Source organism: Harpegnathos saltator, unplaced genomic scaffold (genome assembly GCF_003227715.2).
Source record: "Harpegnathos saltator strain DR-91 unplaced genomic scaffold, Hsal_v8.6 scaffold536, whole genome shotgun sequence".
NCBI classification, from domain to species: domain Eukaryota; kingdom Metazoa; phylum Arthropoda; class Insecta; order Hymenoptera; family Formicidae; genus Harpegnathos; species Harpegnathos saltator.
This window is the reverse complement of record NW_020230356.1, coordinates 243,480-268,220: the sequence shown is the minus strand read 5'-3', so window position 1 is coordinate 268,220 and position 24,741 is coordinate 243,480. Positions and strand designations below refer to the sequence as shown.

Below are 24,741 nucleotides of genomic sequence, written 5' to 3'. Positions count from 1 at the left end.
AAAATTTACATACTGGAAGTAAGCTATATGAGCATAGAAAGATTTTCTTATATAATCTCAAAATCTATCGTTGCATAATTCAACTTTGATATTTTGATTTTTGTTTGTTTTTTAAAAATGTTACGTAATCTTTGTTTCTCATAGATTTTGATACGACCACACGTATGAGCTAAACTCATTCATACGTTGTTTGCCTAATTTGCAATAACAAGTTCTACTTGAAGTAAATACCTTAAGTAATACCTGCACAATACGGTACGAAGCGTTGTAGAATAGCGATTCTACTTTGAAAAGTGGAACGCTGATAAACTTGAACAATTTAGCAGCTTATATGTAAGTTCTAAATGATGTTCCTTTGAATTATTTAGCAGTGCTATTGATTGATCGGCTGCAATTAATGATCTAAATAACAACGTCATTTCAACGGAATGAAAAGAAATTAATGAAATTAATGAAAAACAACCGTCGTCATTGCAATAACAAAGTTTCGTAATATTTTTATCAAAGAACTTGACATTATACATTATCAGGTGAATTTGAACATTTAATAATATCAGCTATAATGTATAAAAGTAATTACATGCCGAATATTATGTATCCGACGTACAAGTCACGTGTTCGCTGATAAGGACGTGACGCAATCATTTGCGAATTGATAGGGATTAATTACATGATAACACATGCATATTTAATCGAACAAATAGGAGAGGATAACGAGCCACACCAGGCGAGCCGATTGGTTTCTGGAGCCATTCCGATTTTCACTCCTTACCTCCTTGTTGCGCAACAACCTGTTCACACGTACACACTCGCACACACGACAGCATGCATGTTCACTCAAATCGACACGTCTCAAGAACTGAATAAAGTCATCGAGAGTAGCCAAGCAGCAACAAACCGGTCTATATGGAGTTATTCCAGGCAGTATACGTTTAGCCAGTAGATCGTCAACATCGTGTCGACGTGTTCTGCGATTCTAATACGTATTTCAATTCGACTATTCAAAGAAGAGAAAGATGAATTCGTCTGTATTGAGATCCGTCTTCCGAAATGTACGTGATTTATTAATATAACGTTTTTTTATTTTCTATAAAATCTACGTGAAACCCTCGCTCTCATCGTAAGGCATCTTATCTATGTTCACATTTACAACAATATTTGTCGTGTTATTGTCTGTTCTTCCAGTGATTATGTTATTTTTAATAACCGTTCGAGTTAATACATTGATAAAAAATACATAGCTCCAGTGCTTTTTTAATTAATTAATTAAGCAAGAGTATTAAACAGTGATAATATTCTAATTAAATTCGTTAAATAGTTTTTAAATTTTGTTACATTATGATAAAAATCGAGCACTCGAAAACGCGTGATACGTGTCTCACTCTCATCGTAAGGCATCTTATCTATATTCACATTTACAACAATATTTGTCGTGTTATTATCTGTTCTTTCGGTGATTATGTTATTTTTAATAACCGTTCGAGTTAATACATTGATAAAAAATACATAGCTTCCGTGCTTTTTTAATTAATTAATTAAACAAGAGTATTAAACAGTGATAATATTCTAATTAAATTCGTTAAATAGTTTTTAAATCTTGTTACATTATGATAAAAATCGAGCACTCGAAAACGCGTGATACGTGTCACTAATTTAAAATAATCGTGTTTAATCAACGTTTATCAAAAAGATTATCTTAAAACAATTTTTAGTTTAATATTTTTGATTTGTAAATTATTACCACATTAGCCTAAGTAAGCCTAATCCACTGATGACTGTAACAACCCGTAACTAATTGAACAGAAGCGAAATAAAATATGTTAAATGAAGAATATTCAATTCGATTTTCGGCGTCTTTCATTGGTAAGAGTGGAAACGTCAATTTGGATATTGCACGTAGTGAGCCGCATAAGAGATGATAAGGAATCGTCGCTTAAAGAAGAACACTTCTCATTTTTTATAAACTTCATTTTTGAAAAATGAAGAAGCCTACTGGGGATACCACTTAAAAAAAAAACGCGTCAACAATAGTACCTCATGGGTGACGTGGAAAACTATTGGAAACACGCTCCTGAGGTTCGAGCGGCTTGTAGGCAGCGCGCGGAGCGGCGAGATAAAGGGAATAGCGGTGGGCGGAGATAGTAAAAAATTGGCTGTCGCATGCGCATTTTGCCGAGCTTTCGGTTATCTCATATCTTCTTCCACTTTTTCCATACTTAAAGAAGTGTTTTATTTTCATGCGTACGTACACGCACATATACGTATCTTCATTTTAACTTTATAAAAAAAAGGGTTCTATAGGAATTTTTTATTCATTATTATAATTTTTGTATATTATTTATCGGTAACGATAAAACACACGAAATTCTTAAAATAATTTTGTAAAAAAACCGAATAGTAATAGATCGTGTTTAATCAATGTTTTTATTATATTACGTATTCTTCATTAATCTTGGGAGTTTAAAGACTGTATTCCATACACGTTCGTCGATAACTTTGTCGATTCGATATGAGTTATTGCGCAACAATATTATGGTATAATTATACCTATTGGCAACATTTATCAGGCGAAAGTCATGTACATATGCGATAGGTGTGTATGGAATAATAAAGAAAGAAACCGAATTGTTTAATTCTCTATATTAACCTTTTATAAGAAATCTTTTAAATTATATTTAACAAAATGCTATATACATATTTAGGCTTAAAATAATGACACAAAATTTACATTACCGCATATGATAAACGAACAATCAATCATATGCGTTATCAAAACAAAATATCACTTTTAATTTTAAAAAGATCAATCCTTCGATATCTTTTCCACCAGATATTAATTAATAGCGAAAATACCACCTGTGTTTTGGCTCTTGATATATTTTTTTTAAACGACCTGTAGCAAGTCTCTTGTCGTTACTATATTACTGACAAATTGCCGTATGGAATTGAACGCCTCTCGTGTGCTACGTTTAAATTCTTAAGGTTAAATAACTGATAGTAGCACATGACAAGTCAGAGTCATCAATGTTCTGCATATGCGTACACGTCAGTTACATAAAAACAACTTACATAAAACAATATATATATGTGTGTATGTGTGTAAATATATATATATATATATTGATGCATTTTTTCTCCGATATATAAAGAACGAAATTACTCTATAAATAATATTATATATTAATATAATTATAATAATGTATAATATAATTATAGTAACATTTTTCATCATGCAGTTAACAGATATGTATTGTGTAAATGTAGCATGGAGAAGTAACAAAAAAATTATATATACATATATATATATATAATTTCAATTTTCTTACAGATATCACAGAAATCACTAACGCAAACACGTAAAATACATTTATGTGCATCAAGGCTCCAACACTATCCATTGACCGAATTTTCGGAAGATGAACTTATGATGAAAGAGAGTGGTAAGCATCAAGTTTTCATCTATCGAAATTTCGCCGTAAAATCCCGTATAGCACACTTGCAAATTTTTTGTTTGTTAATTATGTAGCCTATTTTCACTAATTGATGAATATAACATACATTTTTTTCTTCTCCGTTCTCAGTCACTAAACTAGCTAAGGAAGAAATCACCCCACTTGTACGGAAAATGGAGAAAGAGCAGAAAATAGACGACGGCCTTCTGAAGATGCTTTTTGACAATGGCGTAAGTACCGAATAATTTCAACAAATAATTTTGATTTCCCGAATTTTCGGGAAAAATGTACTTATACGATCAACGGATTTCGTTCAAAGACTGTCAAGAAAATTAATCTTCGCTCGTGGCTTAGTATATTATAAATTTCCATGATGAAAGATATTCCAGCTTTATCCGATTGAAAATAAATGATATGCTTATCAAACCATAATGATTACGCGCGTTTATTGCACAAATGTGATATGTATTATTGTCATCATTGACTCATTTGACCCATAAAATAAAAAGGAGCGGTGTGTTTACTCATTAAAACCGTAAAGATAAAATATTTTTTCCTCTATTTACCCCACATCGTATGTTACATTTTTAACGATGTTATCTTTGGATTTTCTAGTCATATGGAATCAATATGTTTCAATATAATTCCAATAAGGACAATATTTGAATAAAAAACAAAAACATAAAAAAGACTTTAACCTTCTTGAAAACAACCTATCGTTAGAATTTCTTGTCAATAATACGGCAATTTTTGTTAATAATAATTCCGCAAAATATTGAATAATAAGTCCACTTTACGACATAACAGCTCAAGTCTTTTGACGCAAGCTTCTTTCAATTAATCGTTACTCTACGAATATGTCACGCATGACCAACATGGTCGTTCGCTCGTATACAGAGTAAGAAAAAAAAAAGAGAAGGGAGAAGACAAATAAAAGATATAAAATCAAAAACAAATACAAAATAGAAGATTATACAATATATTCTATATAAAGTCTATCTATATTAATGTCTATATTTTTTTCATAAATGCGAATAAATTAATAAAATAAACGTATTAAAGAATATGTTATTATAATGTTTAAATCTTCTGGTTTTGTTATTCTCAGTTTATGGGGCTCGAAATTCCAACAGATTACGGCGGCACTGGAAGCAATTTCATGAGCACAATTCTAACTGTTGAAGAAGTGGCGAAGGTCGACGGAGCTGTAGCCGCTCTCGTAGACATACATAACACTTTGGTGAACTCGTTGATCATTAAGGTCGCCTCCGAAGAACAGAAACGAAAATATCTACCTAAATTAGCACAACAATGCGTGAGTTATCATGCGTACAATACATCGACAGATTTCCAGGAACAATTTAAATCTATAATATGCATACCACGTAAATAACTCTTCTAGGCTGGTAGCTTTTGTCTGACGGAACCTGGCTCGGGTTCGGATGCATTTGCTCTCAAGACCGTAGCGAAAAAGGACGGCAGTGATTATGTGATAAACGGTACGAAAATGTGGATTTCGAATTCCGACATCGCGGGAATTTTCCTTGTTTTCGCTAATGCAGATACTAATGCGGTAAATATATTCTTGCGTATATTATTTATTTGCCTATCTACAAAAAATGGAATAAAGGAAAAGAAATTTGTGTGTATATAATTTTTTTTTCACTTAAAAATTTAAAGTAGATAATTTTAACATCTTGATTATATATCATATTAATCGATATTAAGGAACACTTCCCTCGACGCAATTTTATATTAATGTGTTACTTTAATATGCTAATTAATTTATGTTTATTATTCAGCAAAATTCACAATAAAAACTTATACTCATGAAGAAAATATATATTCAGTTGACGTTTGGAACAAAGAATTCGTTTTGCATGTCTACTTGAGATAATTCGTATTTAGCAATCAGTATATGTTAATACGTATTTATATTGATTTCCTTATAAAAAAAAAATTTTAAGAATTCTCACTTCCAATTCTCTTTTTAAAAAATACGGAAACGTGTATAGATGAAAAACAAAATATTAGTGTCAGTATAAGTGAAATAAAATTCGTTAGAGTAAATAAAAGTTGACGCAAGAGATGGCAATATCAGCTTTTCAATATATTCAATATGTTACAGGGATATCGCGGCATTACAACATTCTTCGTAGAACGCGATACGCCTGGTATGACGGTAGCTAAGCCCGAAGATAAGTTGGGTATCAAGGCATCCGGAACTTGTATGGTCCACTTCGACAATGTCAGAGTATGCGTGCCAAATATGCAACAACAATTTTATGTTTTACTAGATAGTTTTACTACACGAACGCATAAAATCAAAACGACTTCTTTAATCTTATTTCCTCCACATAATTTTTGTTTGCTCTTTTCTATTTCCTAGGTACCCGAAAGTAATATTTTGGGTCAGTTTGGACACGGCTACAAATACGCAGCTGGATTTTTGAATGAGGGTAGAGTTGGTATAGGAGCTCAAATGATCGGTATAGCGCAAGGATGCTTGGACGCGACTATACCGTACACACTGGAGAGGAAACAATTTGGAAAAGACATTTTCTCATTTCAGGTGTAATATACGTGTAGATCTGTTTATTATTCTCTGATAAACTCCCACATGAATTCTCTTATCTGAGAAATAACTTCTATTTTCAGTCGATGCAACATCAAATAGCTCAGGCGGTAACCGATGTAGAATGTGCTAGGTTGCTGGTTTACAATGCAGCTAGGCTGGTGGACGCTAAGAAGGATGTTATGAAAGAAGCAGCTATGGCCAAGTTAATCGCATCCGGTATATTATTGTTTCCATTAATCTGTTTTCTTATAAATTTAAGACTGATAGCTAACACACATACGTTGCACATATACAGAGACTGCACTGCGTGTCACTGCTAAGTGCATAGATTTCATGGGTGGTGTCGGATTTACGACAGATTTTCCTCAAGAGAAGTTCTTCAGAGATGCGAAAATCGGCACTATATACGAGGGTACGAGTAATATGCAGCTATCAACGATTGCAAAGTGCATACGCAAGCAGTACTCGTAATAATCTCGACAACGATCAGTATGAGTTTTTCTAAACTTGTGATTTGTATAGCTTATATAACGTATTATAAGAGATAAAGTACATATACCATTGTTTCAAAAGTATATTTTGTACTTTTATACGATTCGAGGTTCAAAAAAACGCATTTATTATAATCATGGTATATGTACAACTTGGTTTAAGAGCACAAGAGATACACAGAGACATGTTAAGAAATAAATTCGATTTTCATGATATATCTTCTTACGATTACTTTTTGGATTTTTGCAGAAATCAAGTCAATGAATAAACAAATAACGAATAATACGGAATATTCGTGAATTGATAATATTTTAAACATTCCTATGTATATTTCCATTTCTACTTCTAAGTTTTACTTTTGACTTTACTTTGGATCATGAGGTAATTTAAAACCCACGAGGTCCGCAGTTTCTTTTATACTACGTTCGCCTTTACCAGCATATTGTTTGTAAATATCTTTACATGCTTGCTGAGATTTTAAGTAACAAATATATATTTCCGCTAAATTCTTCAATTCCTCTCTTGCTTTGCACAACACTTCAGATGTTTCTTTGTGAGCATGTGCCTGTTCCATAATGTATTGTAACATGGCATTATCCTTCGTACTCTTATTTTGCGAGACTCGACGGAGTTGTTGCACAAGAGAACGTACAATTTGAATATTATTATTCATTGTTGTATATTTTATCTAAAAGAGCAAGAGAGATCATTAATGCAATTGTCCATAGGAAATCATCATATTTTGTACTAGAAGTCACATGGAGATAATTACAATATCTTTAATATTATTTACCACAGTGTCGCCGTTCTAATAAATTCTACTTCATCTGTCAAATATCGAGGTTCCTCTCTAGAGTCCCAGAAATCTGGCGGTATCTTAAGCAAGTCTTGCTTAGTAAAGATATGAATGTTAAGGTCGTTGAAAACTTCCTCGTGTACGAAGGAATTTTCCAATTGAAGCTCTGTAACATAAGGCCGAATGCGCAGCATGTAACCCGCTGTGTCCAATATGATTCTACGCGAGCAACTGTTGATTATCCTCGAGAAACTATTGGCAAATAGAATGCAGTTGCTCAAGCCATCTCCCCAGTTAGCATAGAGGAAATTATTCATCAGTTGCCTGGAGCAATGTGGCATGTATACAAGAGTCGTAGTTTCATCTCGGACGATGCGTTTGCCTTCTTCGTTTGTTTCTATAATCTCTAAACCCAAAGCACGCAGCACTAGCACCTCCTGGGGATTAAAGATCGGGTCGTATATATACACGCGAGCATCATATCGCTCCTTCAGGTACAGCAGAAGCGCCAATTGATATCTCGACGACCTGTGTTGAGAAAATCGTCCTAACCCGTAGCAGACTATCTCGGAAATACCATTAGAGTTTAGAATAGTCAATGATTCCGTCAGCCGACTAAGAACGAGCTTGGCGAACGACGTGTCTCTGATCTTGACTAACGTGCCGTCTAACGTGCTGAAAATCGTTGTAAAAGTAGAGAAAAACGCATTGCCATTAAGTTATATCATACCAGATTATAGGTTAACCAGCGAACTCGTAGCTTCGCCGTCATTAAACGAGATGATTGTGCGACGACTTACCGAAGGAGGTAATAATAATAAGAAGAGTCGTGATCGACTTCGCAACCCTCCCAAGCCTGAGTAAGGGTCTCCGCTCCTCTGCTGAAATTTCTCCTTCCGTTGCAGCGTTTTCTTCGACGATTCACAAGCACAAAGTCGCTCATACTCAGCATGATGTTCCGCCATTCGATGTCATTGAAATTATTTATTCAACCGTGCGTCAGATGGTGCCACTATCTGCGATCGCTCCGCGAGCGGTATAAAAGTTAATTTTAATTTATAGAATTTTCTCAATCGACTATACTCCGGAGGTTTTATAATCGCGTGTCCTTGTATGCACGCGCGCACTGTAAATTAGGAGCTAATATTGTCATATTTTATCTTTTTATCGCTATGAAGACAATAGTAATGTACAGTCGCGTGCGATAATAGTCACGCTGCGCAAATACTCACGAGGCAATCTCGAAACGCGCGTGCGAGTCACCGATATTTTTCATTGTTTTTTCTCTTCTTTCATCAAATCGAGCAACTGACTCGAAATATTAACCGTATAAAGCGCGAAAATGCTGCTCAGATGTTACAATAAATAGACCGATCGCCGAGTGTAAGCATGGGAAATGCGATTAATGTATCTGCCTGTACATACTCGACATACTCGACGTATTTCTCTATCTATGAACATTTGTCCCGCTGATGTATATATGTCGCGTGTCGTATGCTCAAAAACCTCAACAATGGGAAGTCCCGTTAAAATTAAACGCAACGTAACCGACGCACAGTATCTGCTCGACGGTCTAAACAAGCGGACGACGATCAACAGCGCGGAAAAGTGTCGTGTGGCGTCTCATATGCGAAGACATCGGTTCTCGTTCAGGGTCGCTAAACTGGTCACGTCTCATACGTATAATGCGTACGGGATTACGGCGATGGTGCAAGGTAGTGGAAATGAGTCATTCGCTGCTATGCTCGCTACGACCCATCGCGTATAATCGAGCAAATAAGTCGCAATCGTGCCGCGCTGAAGACCGCCAACGACTGGCTTCAGCCGCACGGACGTTAATCGATAGAGTAAAGTTTCTGTAGAAATTCTCACATTTTTCCCGCAGTCTTGCGAAGCCGGCCGTTACAGTGACTCCTCCGGAAGTTTACTTAATCGCGTTCCCAACGTATTCTTTATTCCGTTCCTTGAATTCCGCCGCCATCGCCGCCGCCGAGGCCCTACATTTGAAATCGTCCTTTACGCGCGTGCAGTGAAACAAATATTTGACCACGAAAAATTTCGACTCGCGCGATTTTGCCTCCGTGACGAGGTACGGCCGACCGAAGCGAAGAGCTCGTGAAGCGTCAGAAAATGTAATACACACACACACACACACACACACACACAACTTGGATCCTCACGTTTCCCTTACAAGCGCCTTATTAGCGCCTCGTGAATTTCGTTATTGAATATTTCCAATTGCAAGTAATTGTGCGGAGAACTCGCGTGCGCGCAGAGAACGCCCGCGCCTTCGCAATAAGCGACGGTGTCGAGTGTCACACAGAGTGATATAACTCATGTATTCAATTTCAATATGTACAGTGTGCGTGGTAGAAGTATTCTCTGAAATAGCGTTTCCTCTAAGCTAACCCGATGCGCCATGCACATATTTATTTTTGCCCACTGAACGAGCGTCGAATCGTTAGGCCTTGCGATATCTTCGACGTCCCCGTAAATCTCGCATGCCGAACTACATACATACTGACTGGTCTTTGACGGTACATATGTAACTATGCTAAAATGTCGCTCAATTGTCGAATAAGACAAGGTGCAGCAGGTGTGTATCGCGGTATCGCGGCTCGGCATCCGATTAATCGCTTAATGTAATGTCGCGCGCCGATTATCACGATGTCCGTCGTCTCAAGAACGAACAGATGGACCTCGAGGCTAGTCATTGCACTGCAGCTGGTCACCTGGAGTACAGTCAGTATAATTCTACTCCAGAAGGGCGTGAGTTCCTTGCAGAGGAGGAAGCTAGAAGCCAGCCATGTTACCGAGGTAATCGACACCCGCGATCGGATCCTTTTACTCACGCGTGTTTCTTTTCGCGCGCACGAACGTAACGATCGAACGAGCGGCTCTCGGGAGGCAGATCGATCGGATCAATTAGGTTTGAATTGGAATTACTCTTTCGTAGGCGAATCCATCGATTGATGGGCTGAGCGCCGAATCCAGCACCGTGTCGTCCGCAAAAGCCAGTGAAAACAAGACGAGACAATCAGTCGATGAGATCGCAAAGCTGATCATCCGGTTCAACTCGGAATTGGCACGGCGAAATAACCGTTCCGGATTGAATATAATTAAGAACGAGTTGGGAGACGAGTTTAAATTCGTGTCAGAAGGACGACGACCCGTGTCCTTGCCGAACTCTCTCGAGATTTCGACGACTGATCAGGATACGTTGAGCTCCTCGCTAATGGGAAACCGTTTATTGGACGAGCGTGATCCTGACGGCAAAAGCATATCGAGCAGAATTCTGAGAATTCACGATAAAATCATCAGCCATGAAATTTCGAGAAATCGCGCGGAGGAAAACATCGCGAGTTCAGAGAAATCCATTTCGCAATCGATCTCGAAGGAGGAAAGAAATCGCCACCAGAAAAAAGAAGATAACGATTTTGCAGAGAATATATCGCCATCTACGTTATCATCCACTCGAGAAAAACTTGACGACCAGGTGCCAACGTTGGATTCTCTTTGGAGGACGAAAGAGGACGCACGATTTTCGCATCGCGTAAGCTCCAGCGGAGCCGCGATGGCCGTCGTTATGGTAGTAATCGGGACCATCATGTTATTGTTGGGACCGGCTGTAATCGTTTTGCGACTTTTGGATGAAAGAAGAGCGAGGAAATTACAAAATGAACTATCCGACGATACTGCGTGGCAAGAGGACTTGCCACCGGCGTATGAACAAGTCGTTTTGATGGACGAGGAAGCTCCGAGATATTCGACGTTAGTTTTCAGCGGTCTGGTTAGCGATGATGTACACTTGTCGTCGTCTTCGTCGACGCTTTCGCCTTCGCCTTCGCCTTCGCCTTCGCCTTCGCCTTCGCCTTCGCCTTCGCCTTCGTCTTCACCTTCACCTTCGCCTTCACCTTCGTCGCCTTTCTCATCTGCTTATGGTTCTTCCCTGGACATTTCTGAGATAAAGATACATTCTCATAGATGATGTATCTCTGATCTGCTGCATCACGTTGCTACAGGATGAAAGACATCCTTTTGTAGCTTTTTTATACGATATAAATAGTTCGTCCTGACTTTATAATTTTAATATTATTTTATCATAGCTGTTTATATGATCATGCATCTTTGAGGCTTCATCTGAGAAAAAAGAAAAAGATTTGTATTGAATTGTCAACTGATTAAGTATTACAGATAAAGTATAATTTTATACTTCCTAAGTTAAAAATTATATCTAACTTTTGTACAGTAAACATACAATTAAGAATTTCAAGATATTTTTATATAGTCCGCATGAATCTTACGAATACGAATATGTATTTAAAAAAATGTATAATTAGCGTTGCAGGGTTAAAAATATTCATTAAGCTATTAATATTAACATTTTTTAGTGTAAAGATATTATCAAATGCCGGCAACTCTAGTCCGCATTGGAATAAGAGATGCGAAAGGAAGATTTATATACTTTTTATTTTTTAACTTATAGATTTACGTTGGCGCGATATTCTTACGATCATATGAATATTAAAATAAAGTTTTAATAGAATATATATGTGTGTTAATATTAATATAATTGTAATTATTTCTCATTTATAATCTAATAAAAATAATGTAATTACTATTATTTAAATTATACATATTCTACACACGCGCACGCGCGATACGAAACAGCAGTAAATGAAAATCGAATACAATCGCACCGTCTCGCATCGAACGATATAATGCAGTCGATCCATCCAAGATGGTGCTGGAAAGTACTATGATATGGTAAGTCCCACGTTTTATAATATTTTCTACCTTTGGATCGACTTTTGCGCTCTTTTTATTAATCGTGTGGTATTCACTTGTTATAAATAAAAAATTCCAATGGAAATTTCTACGTTGATTTAATTCTATACGTGCGAAATTGTTTAAACTGTAGTTTTGAGGTTAACGTAATGACAATGACATGACAATCTTACATGTAAACTGAAAACATTCATATCGCCAGACGATCTCGGACAACAGTTATTATTGTTATATATCTGAACTAATAATGTATGATTGTAACTCTGCAGCGTCGATAATAGCGATTACATGAGAAATGGGGATTTTGTGCCTACACGCTTGCAAGCACAGCAAGATGCTGTCAACTTGGTGTGTCACTCCAAAACCCGTTCAAATCCGGAGAACAATGTCGGTCTTATAACGCTCGCTAAGTACGTTGTTAATTACGAAAACACACAATTAGTAATAATTCTGATACTGGTGACTCTCTAACATACAAAGGAACTTCTAATAAGTTAAATCTAAATAGCTTCCTGATATTTATAGTGTTGAAGTATTGGCAACACTCACGAGCGATGTCGGCCGAATATTGTCAAAGCTTCATCAGGTTCAACCGAATGGAAAATTGGCTCTTGTTACAGGCATTAGAATTGCTCATGTAAGTATATATTAGTTTAATTTTGTAAGAACATCTAAGTAAACTTTTATTGACATTTGTAAAATTTAGTTAGCTTTGAAACATCGACAAGGCAAGAATCATAAAATGCGTATCGTTGCATTTATTGGGAGTCCAATAGAGATTGATGAGAAGGAACTGGTAAAATTAGCAAAGCGCTTGAAGAAGGAAAAAGTAAATGTTGACGTTATAAGCTTTGGTGAAGAAAGCATCAATAATGAAGTATTGACAGCCTTTGTGAATGCATTGAATGGCAAAGATGGTACTGGAAGTCATCTTGTCACTGTTCCACCAGGACCGCATCTGTCAGATGCTCTTATTTCCTCTCCGATAATCCAAGGTGAAGATGGAATGGGTGCAGCTGGTATGGGTGGTGCCGCATTTGAATTTGGTGTTGATCCAAATGAAGATCCTGAGCTTGCATTGGTTGGTAGTTAGGTTTAATATTTTATTGTCTTCCTTTTCTTTTATAGGGATAATGATTTCATATACAATTTATAGGCATTACGAGTTTCTATGGAAGAACAACGGCAACGGCAAGAGGACGAAGCGCGTCGTGCGCAGGCGAATGACACTACTGTGAATAAGCAGCCGGAAACAATAAAAGAAGCTCCCAATGAGGAAGCCATGCTGAAGCGTGCGCTCGCTATGTCTCTTGAAGGAGCTGACGACTCAGCTGCCACCACTGATACCACTGCTCCCTGCAGGGCGAATGTACCGGACTTCACTAATATGACCGAAGAAGAACAAATTGCTTTCGCAATGCAAATGTCTATGCAGGATCAGCGTAAGTTTTTGGTCAATTAATTCGGTAATATTTTCATCGTGTTTATGTGTATGTATGTGTAATATAAACTCATGATTACTTGTAATTTCTGATTATTATTATCCTGTAGAGGAACTCGAGTCACAAAAGGAAGAAGCAATGGATGTAGAAGAAGATTATGCAGCTGTTATGTCTAACCTCTCTGACCCTGCCTTTCTACAATCTGTTCTGGAAAACTTGCCAGGTGTAGATCCGCACTCCGAAGCTGTGCGCCAAGCTGTTGGGTCGTTACAGCAAAATAAAGATAAAGAAAAGGAGAAGGAGAAAGACAAAGACAAAGAGAAAAAATAAACAGCATTTTTTAGTTCTTTCATATTTACAATAATGTCATTTGATATTTTCCATTATTATGTATAATATTGTAGCTAATTTGTCCTGCTAATAAAATATATTATCAATTTCTCGAAACTAAACTTTTGTGTTAGAATAATTGGATAAACGTGCATAATGATAATTACATGGTTCTACTACATCGTGTATTGGTCAGATGTTTGAAAGAATTTAGTTGAAGTAAATTGAATAATTTAAAGTGCTTTTAAGCTTAACAAACAAAATATGTATATATTTTTTTGTAAATCCCGCGCTGTCTAATGTAGGACATTTTAATGTCCAATGGAAAAGCTCGTTTCCTAGGAACTCTTGTTGGCGAAATCTGTAGTAAATTTTTATGTTGTATAACGAATGTTGCATACCTGATCGTAGTTAGAACGATTGCGCATCTTGTCGTTTTGGAACCGACGCAAATCGAGGACAATTGTAATTGTTCTATTTCGAAGGTATGTGTTGTACAAAAGAAATGGACAAATTACGTAACTATGTAATTGTAAATTCAATATTACTTTGACAACTTTTTTTTATTTTGATTACAGTCTATCGGTTTTCGTTCCGACGAGTGAATTGCACATGCTCGCTACAAGATTTGAATTGACAAAATGGCGCCGCGAAGGAAAAACTTTCAAACGTTACGCCGTTCATTAAATGACGCTTGTTACAAGGAGAACAATTATTTGTGTTGCCTGAATGACTATCAAACGAGAGTTCGTCGGCGAGAGAGTATCAGAAACTCAAGGATTCATGTGGTAAGTCGTTTTAACGAATTTCCTAATTCGGTGTTAAAGTCCGTTGACACGCCTTTAATATTACTTTGTATTTTGACTTATTAAGAGTTTCTTGGTTTATCTTATTCGACAATTATTTATAAGCACATGCACAGCTATGTTTCACAGGTTTCGTCATCTATTAGAATATGACATATGGAATCAAGCTATTATATAGGTTATGCCTGGCAACTATGATAAATACATGAGTATTGTGATTTAAATGTTTGCCTGTCATGAAAAATTATAACGTCAAATTATACAACGTAAATTATATAATATAATATTGCAGAATCATTCATGTAAATTTATAAAATCTAAAACTTTTCATTTATATAGGAAACAAACAAATATATTATATATGCCATTTGTTCTCTCCTATGTAATAATTTTACAAAGTATACCTTAATAGAGGCTTTTTATACATATTCTTTCAAATCGTTGTATAATACTGTATGTGTAAATAATTATAAGTGATTGATTATACGCCTGTCATCTCATCATCAGTAAGAACAGCGAAACTATACATTGTGTATTGCCTGTAAGAAATATATCTTGAATATCACTGAGAGCGCATAGAGTTACTTTATATGGAACCACATATTCCATCTCATTTATGATCAATTATACATATTCCAAACGTCAACATTGTGACATACTATATTAACATTGAATACTTTAGCTTCGAGCATTTGGATATTCATATTCTAATACATGTATATTTATTGAATATATACCCTGGTAGCATATGTTCTCCTGGGGACGTCCTAAGGACCTCATCCTGAGGATGAAGAAACATCCCCAGGATGTCCTCAAGACGTACTCTGAACATCCTCTGGACATCTGTGCTATTAGGGATATGATTTATCGACAGGGAGTACACAGTGAGATATAATGGCAAAGATATACAATTATCTGCAATTTGTTATGATTTGAACTTTAGGATTAGAAAATGAATGATAATAACACATAAATTAGCATAACAATGAAACGAATAGATGCACAGATGCTGATAATTTGGTAACACGCCCGGGAGTACGCGCGTGCGTGCACACGTACAATCGTCTCCTAGATAATTTGACGATAATTAATCTACTGTGCACAACTAAATGTAAGAGTCCACAGCGGATGCCCACAGCGTAGGCGATTCCCCCGGTGCTCTGCTCTCTTATCCGCGCTATATCCAATCTATTGTCGGTTAGGACGCCGGTGGTTCTCCCCTCTCCGGCACTGTGCATGTGGTGCGTGATGCGTGATGCGTGGTGCGTCCTGTTGATGCTTACACAGTCGAATGATCGAGCGTCATTCAGTATTAGTCGAGTGCTTCCCGGGTGAACGGCGGCGTGTCTTTCTCATTTTTCTTCCTCTCGCGGCTAAGAGCACCGGCGTCCTCCTCGAGTTCCGCTGCTACTTCAGCTTCTTTAAGACTCGACCATTCGTCGTATCTAGTCCGATCTAGTCGCCAGCGATCTTAACAAATCGCAATTCCAATCATACACCGATATATACCTGGTTTCGCCCTGTCTTTCACGATCCTGCGAGACCACCGAACCACACATGGGGCAGAAGATGAAGATATTGCCGAATCGCAAGTATCAACGGCCATCCGCAAGGGACGTTTTCCGTCGACGATGGTGAATCATGAGACACGATTGGGCGTCGACTATCGCTACGGAAACGGAAAAGGAGGAAATTTAGCGGAGCAAGGCGAGCAAGGCGAACGAGTAAAGTATTTGGAGAATCGAGAGGCGAGCGGGAGACAGCTCGCGCCTCTTATTTGTTGTCGTATCGTGCGGAGGCGCGGTATCGCGTCACTGCTTATTTTACAGCTAACGAAAATACGTAGGACGATCGTCCCGAGCGCCTGTTCACGCTGTGTGTGTACACAATCGACGAAATTCTATTATCGGTGTGGTGTTGCGCGACGCTTTTCCCGCGTGAATAACGAAAAAAAAAATATCGAGAAAGTTCTACAATGTGACAACAACATCTCTCGTCACTTTATCGGAAATTCGCGTTCGAGAGCTCGAAGCTTGTTGCCGTTGTGCAGAAAATCTTGAAGGAGGAAAGAGGAACTCTGTGACTCGACTGACCACCTTGACTCGAATTCCTCGCGGGAGTGAGGATCAGAGAGGACAACCTCCGTTTACTCTCTCGCTGGCTCTTGGAGGACTCGGGCCAAGGTTCCCAGAGGAAAAAGCGACTCGTACCAAATTCGTGTTTGCCAAGCACGTCATGATATTCTGCGCGAAATTTCGCGCTCGGAGAAGCTAACGACAAAAGATCGAGCGACGTGTGACCTGTAACGATGCGTGTCCCGAGGCACGATCTCGAGTTGTCGGAGTCGGAGTAACTTCTTACACGACAACGAGGACGATGTAAATCGGCCGACGAGCGACGACGTTTATTCGAGAACACGAACAAACACAGAGAAGAGAAGAGAAAAATGAACTCCTGCTTCCCGCACTTGGCGATACTGAATCCACGAAATGCGAACAAGCCGAGAGATCGGCTCAACGACGTCGGGTGCAACGTCGTAAACGCCGAGGACGTTCGGACGCGGCGTTCAAGGAGCCCGACGCTCGCGGGCAAGAACGATGTCTTTCAGGACTTGGATCTGTATTACGTGCGGCAGATCGCGCGAAACTCGAAGGTATGGCGGGATTCGACACGAATTTTCCGGGGGAACAGCTGCTCCGTTTAATTGCGTGCGTACGTGCGTGAGGCCACGGAGCTCTACGCAGCACGTTTCACGGAAGCTGTGTCCAAGTTTCCTCGCGAGAGTCGTTCGTATTTTTAGAAGCCGTCGTGCGTGTGATATCCCGTCGGTCGGTCGGTCGGTCGGTCGGCCGGTCGAACGGACGGACGGACGGACAAATGGCAATGTCAAACGAATTTGAAATTTTGCCCGAGCGTAACGCGGATCTCGAGTGAGAGATTCGCTTGTGCGTCGGTCTATCGGAATCCCGGCGGAAACTCCGCCGCAACGTATCGCGATAATCTAGTGGGTTTATCGCTTACGTCGGAAGTATCGCAATTGTACCTTTGGCTATTTTCAGTCATACGTTTCAATGTTATTTTTATCAGCAGATGCTTCGAAGAAGATAATACACACTGTGTATCCCCCATATAGTTCGGCATTTATTCGATATTTTATCGCGTCGTGCAATCGTGGGTGAAGAAATCCTTCGAGACGGGAGAACGGAGATAAATAATGTTCTTAAGAGGTTCCATGCAGTTGCGATACTTTCCATCGGCCCCGTCGACGCGACCCACGCGCGTTCTCGTATCGTTTTATTAAAATGTAGCGTTTTATGGTCGCGAGACTGGCCCGTGTACGAGAGAGAGACGGTACACGCCGCGAGGACGTCGCGGGCATTAGGCGCGGAGAAGAGAGTGGTTGTTGCGTTCGCGGCTCTTGGCAGAAGATTTACGCGAGAAAGGAAGACGCGGGAGACGCGCGCGTCGCAGCGTCGTCGCTTGCGGTGACCATTGCAGGCACAACTGCAGCGCGGGGTATTGGATTTCTACCGACTATTTTCGGCGAAGACAAGCCTGTCGGGAAAGTGGTGGCAACGCGAGAGAAAGTGATATTGAGGGGGAACACACGTAGGAACGAAGGACACAGAGCGAAGCGCGACAGAGCTCTCTTCGAAGAGGGAACAAAACAACGAGACGCGTGGACACGAAGAAAACGAAGAAACGAGACGGCGGCCGCGATGCGGCGAGAGACGTAGACGCGCGGAGCGCGTATCTAGTTAATATTTAACGTAACGCGCGTGTCGCGTGCATGCGTACAGCGTAATAATATAGGGTGAAGGGAAAGGTTGGGACATATGTACGGACAGCGCGAGAGAGAGAGAGAGAGAAAGAGAGAGAGAGAGAGAGAGAGAGAGAGAGAGAGAGAGAGAGAGAGAGAGAGAGAGAGAGAGGACAGCTCGCGTATTGTTGCTACATCGCGCGCGCTCGCTCACGTGAACTCGTTTGTCACACAGAGCGCGCGCATCAACGAGTTCCATCAAGACTCGTTTACGGCACTGGCCACCGAGGTCAGGGATTAAATGTGGACGCGCTTACCCTTGCGTCGTTGCAAAATTCCTAGTCGGAGTACACATGTGTATCACACACGTGATGCCTATGATGTATTCCTGATAGACCGCGCCGAGCCGCGAGCGACGAGTCACGCCGGCGGGCGAGGATGCGTCGCGCGTTAACGGAATACGAAATTGCTCAATGCGTGCCGATGATTCATCTCTCTTCATTATTGATTTCACTGATGCGTCCGTTTATTTCCGGATCGCACGCGTCACTGGAATATTACGGAAATTAATGGACTCCTCAGGGCTCGGCGACCGCGCGCGGCAACCTCACGAGGAACCTCCGCGACGCTCCTCTCACCCGGAGATGTGTATTAATAATTTCGCTTGAATCGCTTCATCCTGTGCGAGCGCGTTTGACTCTTTTTCTCATCCTCGCCACCGAAAGTTACACGGGAACGGGTAACTTGTCGGATCGAGATGTGTTCTTTGCGCTTTTGCCGACCGGCAATGGGGAAAGTTCCTCGTCGACGAAATTCACAGAGATCTCTCGTTTATATTTAACAATATCGTTGAAACACGATGAAATTAACATCTCGTGGAAATTTAACGGCGACGGAGAAGAATCGCCGGCGTGTCCCCGGCCGATATACGATTTTTCCCACCTGGCAAGAATAATTATGATCTTTCGTGCATGCCGGCTATTATGCCGAGGAAAGCCGCTCGGATCGATATTCCCCGGCGCGATAGCATGGTTTCCCGAGGGTAGAAGGAGGAGAGGGAGCGTCACCCCCTCAAGTGCATTCACCACTTCCTCGAATAGTCGGTATTTCAGTCCGATTCTGCGTGCCGCCAGCAACTACGCTGCGAGATCCGCGCGAATTTATTTGCGCTTTCGCGAAGTTTGCTTTTTCTCACTCGACCGGGCCGAATTGCCCGCGCGCGACCACCGTGCTTCGCTCTCGCCGCAGATTACACACGAGTGATCGGATTGTAATTTTATGTCGGGACGAGAGATGAGCGAGAAGGTCGCGTCTCCTCAGGTTGTTGTCGCTTTCGCATCGTCAAGGCGCTAAGCCACACGCTTGCCCGCGCAAATTCGCCTTATCGCCTCTATCGTCTTTTTGAATACGTGCGACGCTTGGGATCGGTATGAATGAGCGGCGTGCTCACGCAGACTCGTAAAACGAGCGCGTTTCACCTTCGTAAAATATGACGGTGTAAGAGGTTTTGTTCGCTATGTAACCCGACGCCGCGAACGCGTGACCCACGTGCTGCCAGCCAGCTGGACGCTTTTATTGCTGACACTTCGATTTTTCCCCGATCGTGACTATCGGCTGATTTTTTTTTTCTTTTTTATGCCGCACTCGACACCTGCGAAACACCTGTGGATTGAGATTACGCTTTCTAAGGCTATATTCGCGGGGGTAGGAGGGGGGGCTTTCGAACGATTTCTTGTTCTTCAAATCGCTACCGAGTATTCCGACGAGTTGTCTAATTCGTGAGCCGTCAGTGTGCGATTTTTCGATGCAACTATTGAACGATCGCGAATACGATGTGTTTCAGGAATACGATCTGGAGCAAAAGATCGAGGTGGAGATCAAGATGAGAGAAGGTTCGGCTAGGCTCTTGGCGGCCGCGAAGCATCGCGCTCAGAGCTTGGAGGCCGCCAGGGCACTGCTCACGTCCAACGAGAGAATGTCGGTTTACATGGCGGAACTGCAGAGTCGTCGTCGGGAGCCTATTAAAAAGCCATGGTTCGTCCGTGAATTTATTTGTAGAAATTACGAGCTGGCGACAGAGAGATCAAAGACGCGCGGGTACTTTGTATCGCCGCTTTTTTTTTTTACCGCGGCGTTAGCATTAAGTAAATAGAAGAGACTAATCAGATAATGCGCGTATTTCCAGCATTCCTGGTAGTGTGGGCAAGTTATCAATTTCAGACCTCAGGATACCATTGATGTGGAGAGACTCTGATCACTTCAAGAATCGCGGTGATCATCGTCGATTCGCTGTATTCTGCTTAGCGCGATTGGGCACGGAGATTCACGACACTTCTTTATTGTGCCCCATCGACAGGGCCCACACCGATATCAGTTTTCCTGACGTTTTGATATTGTAAGTTCATCCTGCTCTCAATAATCAACGCAGTTACATAACAAAATTTAATTAAATCTGCCGCAAGTACAAGTTATATCAACACAGTAGCTGGACTATATGAAAAACGCGACGATCTTGGATCTTGTGTCGCGATCAAGTTCTAATTTTGGTTTTCAGTAACAACGTACCAGCCGAGTTCGAGTTAGTTTTAGAAATTTACAGCCACGTCTTGCAAGAGGACCTAAGTATCGCTAGCACGCCGAGAAGAATCAAAAAGACAATTCACTCGTCGATCTCGAAAACCGTCGGCAAAAAGCTCGCTGCGTCGCTTCGCGATGAATTCAGCTCCGGAAAGTCGTAAGTCGCTGCTTTCTCTCACGTGAATATATATAAATCAATTGATCATCTACTACAAGCGATTATTCATATCGAATAATTTCCCACAGTGGGCCACACTTTGACCTAGTTGCTCGTGCAAGGTTGACCCTAGACGACACGGATGATAACATTCACACGCATGATCTCGTTATTAACAACGTCGGTGAGTTGCAAGAGTATCTGAAATATTTGAATTCTCGAGAAAAACATCACAGTCTTTCCCCTTTTTTTTTTCTTTTTAGAAAATAAGTATCACTCTCTACCGCTTTTCGGTCACTTTTGCTGTCGATTGGCGGCACAACCGGAATGCGTCAGTAAGGAGATGTGCATCGGCAACGTGAGCGTAGACGGTCAAGATTGTTGGGCACGTTTGCAAGGATTCTCCATAAAAATGTGGGAGTCGAAGAAACACGCGGAAGAAGGTCAGAATCCGGAACGTGTGATACCAATTAATAAGGTAAGTGATATCTTCGCACATATATGTATTATAAGATTTTTATAAGCTTTATTGTTTCATTTTTACATCTACTTGTATAGGAAACATCCATTCAAGTAGCCAAGTCTTCCGCTAAGGAACTGTTGGTCAATAATAGCAACAATATGAGCAAATTATTGTCTATTAAGTTTGAATCAAAGGAGGAAGCTCAAAAGTGGTTTAAATTATTATCTGCCCACATTAATGACCATTCAAGATGGAAACGTGCCGCCGAAGTTATACAAAGAGTGTCTAACATCGAAAGTACAAGGAATTCTTTTATCAGCAATAAAAGGCAAGGATCTTTATACGACGAGACTCCTTTAATTGGTAAGTCTCACAAGTTATTACAAATATAATTATAAGTATATTTCTCCAATTACAAAAGCAAGATAAATAATTCTTACAAAAAGAAAACAATCATTTGTTAATTAGTATTTCTTCTCTTGCAGAATCAATCCCATCGGATTATACGTCCGCGAGATCTAATATACAAACAATTTTTGATCTCACACCAAGTACTAGTCTAAGCAGTTCTAGTTCTACGAATAGTTTAACGAGTCTGCGTTCACGTTCGTTAAGTATCGGCGGTGCGTTTAAACAAAGTGCCATTGCCTTAAAGTCTCACTTAGCTCCCTCTAGTAAAAACGAATTGTAACGATTTTACATTTCTTTCCGAGGAATCCACTTATCTGACATGTCCGAGTTATCATTAAGACGAATATATTAGAATTTTTCATCTTTTTCATATCATTCATATTAAATCTCACACAATATGTACGCCTTAAGATTAAAATAGAAAAACATAAAAATTGTATAATAAGAATATATAAATTGTATAGTAGTAACATATAAATAGTATAATGAAGACAAATTGTAATTTTTTATAATTATTCAATTTAACGTAATACATAGATGTAGCATAAAATACATTTTAATTCGGTCACATGCAAATATAATGCCGATAATGATGATTGGTAACTCGGAATGTTAGAGAAGCTAGTTGAATAACGATATATAGTACAAAATATTTCGCTTAAGTGATTTCTTTTTCTCTTTTCTACTTTTATAACGCAAAATTGTGCTAGAAGAGATGCAAGGGCAGCCTTGTCATAACGCATTTATGAGTTTACTACAGAATTTGTAGGAGCATTGCAATATTTAGTATACTTATATATATATATATATAAAGGATACATGTGTTTATATGCGATATGTAGAATTCAATGTAATAACTACATAATATATGACTATACTGATATATAAATAAGTCATATATCGTTTCCAAAAATCCTATCACATTCATATAATTCCAAAAGTTGATTTCTGCAGAATACTCTGATATTATGCTATATATATATATATGTGATTTAATATATCATATGACAATATTCTGCAATTTGCTGACAGCAGTGCTGTCATGATTATTTTTACGTTTCAGTTCGTACAGTTCGTCGACATTAGGTCATCTGTTTCACATCTTCAACATGTTGGAATAAAAGAGTATGACAGCTCCAAATGGATCATAAGTAGCAGTATTAATATATAATTAATATAAGAGTTTTATCAGTAATATATCAAGAGTAAATGATTATTAAGATATTTTTGAAAAAAAAATGATTACAATTTCTGTAAATAGCTGAAACTGTATTTACTTCTATAGTTAAAAACCTTAACTAATGAACAATGTTACTTTATTAAATAGCATCTCTAACAGTATGAAATATCTATTTCATAGATATTAAAAAATATTGTACATTGATATATATTAGGTACACAGTATATACAATTATACAAATATTTCCTACTATACTAAACAAACATTAACATTACATATTGTGAGTTAACATTACTTGTTATTTTATTTGTCTCCTTTAGGTAATAAAATTAATCCAGCAACCATACATACAATGGTAAATGCTTGAGCACCAACACGTGCGCGCATCATATATTGTTGCATTTGTGTTCTTCCATGATAAAAGTTGAACAATCCTACAGACAAAGCTACTGTAGTTGCAATGGCTCCTGAAAAAATATAAATGATTGTTAAAATTTACTTTGATAAATTCATGATGAAAAGAATATATCTTTCATATTGTATAAACATGAACACATATACAAGTTACAAAGGATTTACTTTTAAGTTGCAATATATTTCAATAGAAATATATTGCAAAGATAATTATTAACTCGTAAACATTTTATTTCAATTCTTATTGCTCTCTCAAATCTTCAAATAAAAGTATACACATTTTTTATCACAACTATGATAACAAAAATTAGTACATTTGCTCTGCCACTACTTTTAAGGTTAGCTTACCTATTGGTACCAACGGATTTTCTCGTATTTTGCGTGATGCTTTATTGTATACTGTCTCGGGAAGGTAATCTTTATCTATGTTTTCTCGTATCTTCACCCAATCTAATTCGTCTAATTTATCCTTATCCGCCATTTCTTACAATTACCTCGGATATTTAGAGCTAACCTATTTTAATCTTTCTTTATATGTCGCATCCGACAACCTATGTTTGTACCATCGAAATCATGTTTACCATCTTATAGTCGAAGTTCTGTTAAGATGTACGGTGTTAAAACAAGATAAAAAAATTAAAATAATATATATATATTAATTTGTAACTTCCTTATAAATACTTTACATCTAATAAATCTAACAATTATAAGTATAATAATATACATTTCGAAATAAGACATAGTAATACGTATATGTCAAGTAGTATGTGATATAAAATGAAGTGATAATCATTTAACTTTTTGTTAAGAATTTATTTCTAAAAATGCAAATATTTCATTAGTTCTGGCGTAACGATTTTTTCAATCATATGTATTCAATGACTGAATGACCTTTGTCAGTGATCAGTTTTAAGAAAGTTTTAAGAAAGTAAGATGGGCTAGGTATGTCTAATAGCAAATAATTTTGCAGCTTATGCTTATGCTTATGCATGTAACTCGTCATTTCCGGATCGATCTATCTTATCCTGTCGGCTCAATTTCTCGATAACGAGGTGCATGTCGATACGGTGTCCGGGGATTATAATTATTTTGGAC

The 24,741-nt window shown here is 38.7% G+C and overlaps 7 protein-coding genes across 10 annotated transcripts; 4 read left to right on the top strand and 3 right to left on the bottom strand.

Moving 5' to 3' along the window:
• Nucleotides 1-630: 630 nt before the first annotated feature.
• LOC105185846 (short/branched chain specific acyl-CoA dehydrogenase, mitochondrial) lies at nt 631-6,737 on the top strand. Its single transcript, XM_011145664.3, has 9 exons — nt 631-1,052; nt 3,329-3,440; nt 3,582-3,682; nt 4,561-4,767; nt 4,855-5,025; nt 5,581-5,706; nt 5,842-6,024; nt 6,111-6,246; nt 6,326-6,737. The coding sequence occupies exons 1-9, from the start codon at nt 1,017-1,019 to the stop codon at nt 6,499-6,501; spliced, it is 1,248 nt and encodes a 415-aa protein (XP_011143966.1). The 5' UTR covers nt 631-1,016; the 3' UTR covers nt 6,502-6,737.
• On the bottom strand, nt 6,626-7,209 carry LOC112589521 (protein FMC1 homolog). Its single transcript, XM_025303167.1, has one exon. The coding sequence runs from the start codon at nt 7,193-7,195 to the stop codon at nt 6,887-6,889; it is 309 nt and encodes a 102-aa protein (XP_025158952.1). The 5' UTR covers nt 7,196-7,209; the 3' UTR covers nt 6,626-6,886.
• On the bottom strand, nt 7,019-8,935 carry LOC105185847 (SRR1-like protein). Of its 2 annotated transcripts, XM_025303165.1 has the most exons (4): nt 8,744-8,935; nt 8,119-8,334; nt 7,295-7,993; nt 7,019-7,210 (listed from the first exon to the last, which is right to left on the bottom strand). In XM_025303165.1, the coding sequence occupies exons 2-3, from the start codon at nt 8,268-8,270 to the stop codon at nt 7,312-7,314; spliced, it is 834 nt and encodes a 277-aa protein (XP_025158950.1). In that variant the 5' UTR covers nt 8,271-8,334; nt 8,744-8,935; the 3' UTR covers nt 7,019-7,210; nt 7,295-7,311. The 2 variants fall into 2 exon arrangements, with proteins under 2 accessions (XP_025158950.1, XP_025158951.1); XM_025303166.1 differs by having other exon boundaries at nt 7,316-7,993; nt 8,119-8,935.
• A 163-nt stretch (nt 8,936-9,098) lies between these two features.
• On the top strand, nt 9,099-11,851 carry LOC105185848 (uncharacterized). The gene is made up of 2 exons (XM_011145668.3): nt 9,099-10,135; nt 10,275-11,851. The coding sequence occupies exons 1-2, from the start codon at nt 9,986-9,988 to the stop codon at nt 11,304-11,306; spliced, it is 1,182 nt and encodes a 393-aa protein (XP_011143970.2). The 5' UTR covers nt 9,099-9,985; the 3' UTR covers nt 11,307-11,851.
• A 193-nt stretch (nt 11,852-12,044) lies between these two features.
• Nucleotides 12,045-13,972, top strand: Rpn10 (regulatory particle non-ATPase 10). Its single transcript, XM_011145669.3, has 6 exons — nt 12,045-12,085; nt 12,376-12,516; nt 12,632-12,743; nt 12,813-13,187; nt 13,263-13,548; nt 13,658-13,972. The coding sequence occupies exons 1-6, from the start codon at nt 12,060-12,062 to the stop codon at nt 13,876-13,878; spliced, it is 1,161 nt and encodes a 386-aa protein (XP_011143971.1). The 5' UTR covers nt 12,045-12,059; the 3' UTR covers nt 13,879-13,972.
• Nucleotides 13,973-14,288: 316 nt separating this feature from the next.
• On the top strand, nt 14,289-22,682 carry LOC105185851 (rhotekin). Of its 3 annotated transcripts, XM_011145671.2 has the most exons (9): nt 14,289-14,363; nt 14,457-14,666; nt 20,288-20,478; nt 20,630-20,839; nt 20,999-21,178; nt 21,268-21,362; nt 21,442-21,656; nt 21,737-22,004; nt 22,127-22,682. In XM_011145671.2, the coding sequence occupies exons 2-9, from the start codon at nt 14,520-14,522 to the stop codon at nt 22,330-22,332; spliced, it is 1,512 nt and encodes a 503-aa protein (XP_011143973.1). In that variant the 5' UTR covers nt 14,289-14,363; nt 14,457-14,519; the 3' UTR covers nt 22,333-22,682. The 3 variants fall into 3 exon arrangements, with proteins under 3 accessions (XP_011143973.1, XP_011143972.1, XP_025158953.1); XM_011145670.3 differs by lacking the exons at nt 14,289-14,363; nt 14,457-14,666 and adding an exon at nt 15,430-17,337; XM_025303168.1 differs by lacking the exons at nt 14,289-14,363; nt 14,457-14,666 and adding an exon at nt 19,468-19,764.
• A 678-nt stretch (nt 22,683-23,360) lies between these two features.
• LOC105185852 (HIG1 domain family member 2A, mitochondrial) lies at nt 23,361-24,221 on the bottom strand. Its single transcript, XM_011145672.3, has 2 exons — nt 23,995-24,221; nt 23,361-23,699 (listed from the first exon to the last, which is right to left on the bottom strand). Exons 1-2 carry the CDS (start codon nt 24,125-24,127, stop codon nt 23,536-23,538), a joined length of 297 nt encoding a protein of 98 aa, XP_011143974.1. The 5' UTR covers nt 24,128-24,221; the 3' UTR covers nt 23,361-23,535.
• Between the last annotated feature and the right edge of the window lie 520 nt (nt 24,222-24,741).

Excerpts from the sequence above, each read along its gene's own strand:
- LOC105185852 (XM_011145672.3), bottom strand. The coding sequence starts at position 24,127 with ATGGCGGATAAGGATAAATTAGACGAATTAGATTGGGTGAAGATACGA. Across the intron at positions 23,700-23,994 it reads AAATCCGTTGGTACCAATAG|GAGCCATTGCAACTACAGTA; the intron begins GTAAGCTAACCT and ends ATATTTTTTCAG.
- LOC105185851 (XM_011145670.3), top strand. The coding sequence starts at position 17,131 with ATGAACTCCTGCTTCCCGCACTTGGCGATACTGAATCCACGAAATGCG. Across the intron at positions 20,840-20,998 it reads TTTCCTGACGTTTTGATATT|TAACAACGTACCAGCCGAGT; the intron begins GTAAGTTCATCC and ends TTTGGTTTTCAG. Across the intron at positions 22,005-22,126 it reads CGACGAGACTCCTTTAATTG|AATCAATCCCATCGGATTAT; the intron begins GTAAGTCTCACA and ends CTTCTCTTGCAG.
- LOC105185847 (XM_025303165.1), bottom strand. The coding sequence starts at position 8,270 with ATGCTGAGTATGAGCGACTTTGTGCTTGTGAATCGTCGAAGAAAACGC. Across the intron at positions 7,994-8,118 it reads TATTATTATTACCTCCTTCG|CACGTTAGACGGCACGTTAG; the intron begins GTAAGTCGTCGC and ends AACGATTTTCAG.
- LOC105185848 (XM_011145668.3), top strand. The coding sequence starts at position 9,986 with ATGTCCGTCGTCTCAAGAACGAACAGATGGACCTCGAGGCTAGTCATT. Across the intron at positions 10,136-10,274 it reads AAGCCAGCCATGTTACCGAG|GCGAATCCATCGATTGATGG; the intron begins GTAATCGACACC and ends ACTCTTTCGTAG.
- LOC105185846 (XM_011145664.3), top strand. The coding sequence starts at position 1,017 with ATGAATTCGTCTGTATTGAGATCCGTCTTCCGAAAT. Across the intron at positions 3,441-3,581 it reads ACTTATGATGAAAGAGAGTG|TCACTAAACTAGCTAAGGAA; the intron begins GTAAGCATCAAG and ends CTCCGTTCTCAG. Across the intron at positions 5,707-5,841 it reads TCCACTTCGACAATGTCAGA|GTACCCGAAAGTAATATTTT; the intron begins GTATGCGTGCCA and ends TCTATTTCCTAG.
- LOC112589521 (XM_025303167.1), bottom strand. The coding sequence starts at position 7,195 with ATGAATAATAATATTCAAATTGTACGTTCTCTTGTGCAACAACTCCGT.
- Rpn10 (XM_011145669.3), top strand. The coding sequence starts at position 12,060 with ATGGTGCTGGAAAGTACTATGATATG. Across the intron at positions 12,517-12,631 it reads GGTCTTATAACGCTCGCTAA|TGTTGAAGTATTGGCAACAC; the intron begins GTACGTTGTTAA and ends TGATATTTATAG. Across the intron at positions 13,549-13,657 it reads AATGTCTATGCAGGATCAGC|AGGAACTCGAGTCACAAAAG; the intron begins GTAAGTTTTTGG and ends ATTATCCTGTAG.